Source organism: Eimeria acervulina, genomic scaffold (assembly GCF_000499425.1).
Source record: "Eimeria acervulina Houghton genomic scaffold, Eah_scaff1129, whole genome shotgun sequence".
Classification (NCBI taxonomy): domain Eukaryota; phylum Apicomplexa; class Conoidasida; order Eucoccidiorida; family Eimeriidae; genus Eimeria; species Eimeria acervulina.
Genome location: NW_013550370.1, coordinates 1 through 6,067, shown reverse-complemented (window position 1 = coordinate 6,067; position 6,067 = coordinate 1). Strand labels below are relative to the sequence as shown.

At 46.4% G+C, this 6,067-nt stretch overlaps 1 protein-coding gene across 1 annotated transcript; it reads left to right on the top strand.

Annotated features, from left to right (window-relative positions):
* Positions 1–681: 681 nt before the first annotated feature.
* EAH_00055950 (hypothetical protein, conserved) lies at positions 682–6,001 on the top strand (the record flags this gene model as incomplete). The annotated part of the gene is made up of 10 exons (XM_013397611.1): positions 682–712; positions 931–1,091; positions 1,385–2,061; positions 2,254–2,525; positions 2,943–2,975; positions 3,650–3,856; positions 4,429–4,539; positions 5,158–5,285; positions 5,506–5,699; positions 5,900–6,001. Coding segments are annotated over 10 exons (1,916 nt in total), but the record flags the coding sequence as incomplete, so codon positions are not given.
* Positions 6,002–6,067: the final 66 nt, after the last annotated feature.

The following is a 6,067-nucleotide window of genomic DNA, read 5'->3' as shown; positions in this document are numbered from 1 at the left end:
CTGCTGCTGCTGCTGCTGCTCTACTTGCTGCTGCAGCTGCTGCTGCTCTACTTGCTGCTGCAGCTGCTGCTCTACTTTCTGCTGCTGCTGCTGCTTTGCTTGGTGCTGCTGCTGCTTGCATTGATGTTTTTGCTGCTTCTGCTGCTGCTGCTCTTCTTGCTGCTGCTCCTCTTCCTCTCTTGCTGCTGCTGCTGCTGCTGCTCTTCTTGCTGCTGCTGCAGCTGATAGTGGTTGAGTGTGCTGCTGTTTTGTGTGTGATTAGGTCTGCTGGCGCAAGCGGATATGCATGCGTTTGCTGCTGCTGCTGGCTGCAACTACTCATCTGCTGCTCTGTCTTTGCTGCCTGCTTGTTTATTTGCTCGCTGCTTCTGCTTGCCTCCGCCTCCCTCGAGGTGTCTGTACAGCTGCCTTCCTCCTGCTGTCTCCTTCTTCCGTTTAGCTGCTGCAACAGAGCAGCGGCGACGCGCATGCGTTGCTGCTGCTGCTGCTGCTGCTGCTGCTTCGCCTGCTTCAGCTCCTGCAGCAGCAAATATCCTTCGCAGCTGCTTCCCTATAGAGACTGTCTCTTCTTTAGTTAGACTGTCTCTTCCAACCCAACCTCCTTTTGCTGCTGATATCAGCAGCAACGCGCCTGCTGCTGCTGCTGCTGCTGCTGCTGCTGCTGCTGCTGGCAGACCCGAGATGCTCCACCAGCTCTCCCGTCTCCTCTCAGGTACACCTAAACCCTAAACCCTAAACCCTAAACCCTAACAAATGAACAATAAACCCTAAACCCTAACTCCCACCCAACATACGTCGGCTTCGCTGCTTAGCAGCAGCATCAGCAGCAGCAGTATCAGCAGCAGCAGCAGCATCAGCAACATCAGCAGCATCAGCAGCAGCAGCAGGAGCAGCAGCAGCAGGAAGAAGTGCGATTGTGTTTGTGTGTAGGAGAGAAGAGACAGCGGCTGCTGTCTGCTGCTGTCGGCCCTCTCTACTCAGCAGCAGCCTCAGAAGCGCTGTCTCTTCGTCTTGCAGCACAAAGAGCAGCACTTCTTACAGCTTACGGTCTCCAACTGCAGCAGCAAAAACAAGATACAGAAGCCAATACGGTAGTCTCCTCCTGCTGCTCTTGCTGCTGCTGCTGCTGCTGCTGGTGCTGCTAGTGGTGGTGCTGCTGCTGTTGCTGGTGGTGCTGATGCAGCCGTTGCTGCTGCTGCTGGTGATGCTGCTGCTGCTGTTGCTGTTGCTGTTGGTGATATTGCAGCTGCTGTTGCTGGAGGTGTAGTCTCGTTGCTGTTGCTGCTGCTGCTGCTGGCGGCACCTTCGCTGCTGCAGCTCCCCTGCTGCTGCTGCTGCTGCAGCTGCTGGTAGTTTAAATGCTGCTTGTCTGTCTCCTTTGCAGCTGAATGGTGTCTCCTTGCAGCAGCTAACAGGCGTCAGCACCCGCTTCTGTCTGGAGCCCCCGCTGCACTTGTTAGGGTGTCTCTGCGACTGCCGTATCCTGCAGCAGCAGCAGCAGCAGAAGCACCTCTGGCGCTACAGCAGCAGCAGCAGCAGCAACAGCAGCAGCAGATGGTTCGTCGGCTATGCAACCAGCCGTCAGCTTGCAGCAACCGGAGCAGCAAGGGGCCTCAGAGATCCTCTCTCAAACTTCCGCCGCTGCAGCAGCAGCAGCAGCAGCAGCAGTGATCCTCTGGAGCAGCAGCAGCAGGAGCAGCTGCAGCAGCAACGCGCATTGCTGCCGCACCCTCTGTACGGTGTATCTGATGCTGCTTGTTGTCTCTGTATTGAGGTAAAGAAGCAGCTAACAGCTGGCAGCAGCAGCAACTGTCTCTCTGCTGCAGTGTTGTCTCTTTGGGGTGTCTGTACTAATAAGCCCCTTAGCAGCAGCAGCAGCACCAGCAGCAGCAGCAAGAACAAAACCAGCAGCAAAAGTGAATCCAGCAGCAGCAGCAGCAACAACAGCAAGCTGCAGCAAGACAAGCCGCAGCAGCTAAGCGCTGCTGCTGCTGCCTTCGCTCGCCTCAGCAGAGATGAATTCCTTGACACCCAGCGAGCAGTTGCAGCAGCTGTAGCCAGGTAAACCCCAATTAGGGTTTAGGGTTTAGGGTTTAGGGTTTAGGGTTTAGGGTTTAGACTCCCGGGTTACCTTAGCCACCCCAACCTGCGAAACCTTCTGGGGTTTAGGGGCCCCCAAAAGTTAGGGTTTCCTAACTTTAGCGGTTTAGGGTTTAGGGTTTAGGGTTTAGGGTTTAGGGTTTTTGTTTGCAGGGAGGCGATAATCCGCAGGAGGGTTTGCTTAGCCCCGCAGATTGATATTGCGAAGTGTCTCCACTATAAGCCCGAAGAAAAACCCCCAGTGCCAGCAGCAGCAGCAGCAGCAGCAGCAACAGCAGCAGCAGCAGCAGGAGCAGCAAAAGGGGCAGCAGCAACAGCAGCAGAAGCAGCAGGAGCTGCTGCTGCGGAGGCGGCGACGCCTAAGCGAAGAGCACCAACAGCAGCAGCAACAGCAGCAGCAGCAGCCGCATTGTCTCCTTTAAGGAGCCCATTCAAACAAGCAGCAGCAGCAGCAGCAGCAGGAGACAATATAAAATGTGTCTCCTTCTCTAACTGGAGAGACATCATCAGGGCCCCTACAAACGGAGGGCTTAAATATCTTGAAGGCAGATGCAACGCTGTTCGCCTCCCTCTCACAAACCAACTCCTCCTCTAGGGTTTAGGGTTTAGGGTTTAGGGTTTAGGGTTTAGGGTTTAGGGTTTAGGGTTTAGGGTTTAGGAAAAGAAAAACAGTATTCGCTTCGCTCTGAAGAAGAAGAGGGAGCAGCGAACCCTAGAAAGCCCCAATAAGACAGAGATTAAAAGGTTTTATATTATAAAACCCTAAACAAATTAAATAAAATATTTAAAGAAAATTCAAAATCTAGGGTTTAGGGTTTAGGGTTTAGGGTTTAGGGTTTAAGGATGGGCTGGTCTGGTCGGCACCACCAAAGAGGGTCACCGTGTGGCGGTAGGGAAGAAGAAGTAGAAGTTTATTTGGTTTGTTAGTGTTTAATATTGTTATTTTGTCTTTATTTCGTAGAGTTTCAGGGTTTAGGGTTTAGGGTTTAGGGTTTAGGGTTTAGGGTTTAGGGTTTAGGGTTTATGGGTTGGCTCCACACAGGTGTAGGCGGGTGGTGGCATTTCATCGTTCGCATAGTAGAAATTCTGTGGTGTATTCCTTTTATATTCATATTCACCTTCAAAACCCTAAACCCTAAACCCTAAACCCTAAGCTCAGCACGTGGTGTGTGTCCCTTGGCTGCTCTGCAGCAACGCCAAACCCTAAACCCTAAACCCTAAACCCTAAACTCTGAGCCCCTTATTAGGGGTTTCCTTCTCTTCGAATGAATGTGTGTGTATAGGAAGTTGTAAAGGGTTTAAGTTGGGAGACTGTTTAGGGTTTAGGGTTTATGAGGGTTTAGGGTTTGTCGTGTAAATATTATAAGTTTTGTGAATTACATTGTTTTGCTTATTATTCATGCATAGGGTGTATATATGTCTCTGTGTCTATTATTAGGGTTTATGGTTTGATAATATCACCCAGGCCTTAAGGCTCAGGCCTCAAGATTCAGGGTTTAGGGTTTAGGGTTTAGGGTTTAGGGTTTAGGGTTTAGGGTTTAGGGTTTAGGGATGTCTCTTGAGGCATTATGGAGGGGGGCGAGGGGCAGCGGAGAGCAGCAGCAGCAGCGGCTACCTCAGCGCTTTTGGTTGCATTTAATTGATAATTTTGAGTTAAACTTCGTCCCTAAGCTGTCGATTAAACCCCACAGTATAACTTCATTACCTTCAGCTGTACAGGCAGCTCAAAGAAAAACATATAAAGATGTTGCAAGGGGTATACGCTATAAAAATAATAAAAATAAATATAATAAACTATTTAATTATGAAACCTTCATATTACAAGAAGGGGCTTTCTCTCTACCACATCCTTATCAGCTAGAAATTGAGACCCTTCCTTTTGAACCCCCAGGTAAACCCTAAACCCTAAACCCTAAACCCTAAACCCTAAACCCTAAACCCTAAACCCTAGGTAGGTGGCAGCCATGTACAGTTATAATGTCTCGAAGTATATTTTTTTGCCTCTTTTCATATTCTTCGCTCTCTTTTATCTTTTTATATTTGGTTCATCTGTAGCCGTCTGCTTCTTAATAATATATATATATATATATATATATATACATATATATATATAGATACATATATATATATATACATATATACATATTATTAGGAAGCATATATACATATAATGTATATATATATATATATATATTTGTCTCCTTTCTGTCTCTTAATATGATATTACATTATATTATAAATATACTACGCATGCATAAATTAATAAGCATTTACATATTAATTAATTAATTAATTAATTAATTAATTTATTTATTTATTTATTTGTAGGCTGCGGCAGCTTGCTGCCCCCTGACCCCGCATCGCCTTTGAACGGCAGCGACTGTACATTCATTCGCTCGCTTGCAGACCTCTACGCATTCATACAAGACCTAGAATCTTGTAAACCCTAAACCCTAAACCCTAAACCCTAAACCCTAAACCCTAAACGCTAAACCCTAATTAGTCCTCATACACCCTACTTAGTCTCTGTTCAACAGCCTAATTAACCCTCATTAACCCTAATTCACCCTTATTAACCCTAAACCCTACACCCTAAACCCTAAACCCTAATTAATCCTCATATACCCTATTTAACCCTCTTAAACCCTACTAAACCCTCGTAAACCCTAATTAACCCTCATAGACCCTAAACCCTAGACCTTTATAAACCGTAATTGACCCGCGTAAACCCTAATTAACCCTCATAGACCCTAAACCCTTGTAAACCCTAAACCCTGATAAGCCCTAAACCCTAATCCCCCGTAATTCATCTAAATTACCCCTAAACCCTAATTAAAGTTAACTGACCCTATAAAACCCTAAACCCTAACGAGCACCCCGTTCATAGCACTGCAGTGTATAATATATTTGATAGATTAAATATTATTAATTGATTAATTGATATATTTGTCTGTCTTTGTTCGGGGTGTACAGCTGCATGCGGTATACTGGCGATTGAAGTAAAGACATTCTCAGGAAGTTATCGAGGGTTTAGCTGCGTTTTAATTTTGAGCACAGGGGGTAAAGACTTTATTATAGACCCCTATAAAATATATTCACATATATATAAACTTAACGCTCTTACTGCAAACCCTAATATACTTAAAGTCTTCTGCGGGGCCCAACAACAAATCCTATATCTACAGGTAAACATACCCCTACGGTTTAGGGTTTAGGGTTTAGGGTTTAGGGTTTAGGGTTTATTAGGGTGTATGGGTGAGGGTTTACGCCGCTGTATTTCCTCTTGTAGAGATTGTCTACGGTTTAGGGTTTATTATCTGCGGTTCTGGGCTTGCTGCCTAATGCTTATTGTAAGGGTTTAGGGTTTAGGGTTTAGGGTTTAGGGTTTAGGGTTTATGGGTGCAGCGGGATTTCAGCGTATACGTGGTGAACTGTTTCGATTTGGCGGCTGCGGAGGCTTTCTTTGCTTCTTCATCTGTCTCTTCATCATCTGTCTCTTCATCATCTGTCTCTTCTTCATCTGTCTCTTCTGCGTCTATTTTGTTTAAATATCTGGGGATTAAACTTAAAAGAATCACTGAGGAAGAGTGGATAGAACGGTAAGGGTTTAGGGTTTAGGGTTTAGGGTTTAGGGTTTGGGGCAGTTTTATCGGGAGTGCTGTTTCGATGGTTTAGGGTTTAGGGTTTAATAAGTAACTGCAGAGGACAGACTGACTCTCCGTTTCGCTGCTGTTTAGGAATTAGGGTTTAGGGTTTAGGGTTTAGGGTTTAGGGTTTAGGGTTTAGGGTTTGTGATTAGGCCTTTAAGCCCTCGGGTAATATCTGCATTGGTGAAGGAAATTCATTTCCTTCCTTATCTTTCACTCTGTCTCTACAACAGACTCGCAGCCTCTGCAAGCCCGTAAACAAACCCTAAACCCTAAACCCTAAACCCTAAACCCTAAACCCTAAACCCTAAACCCTAAAC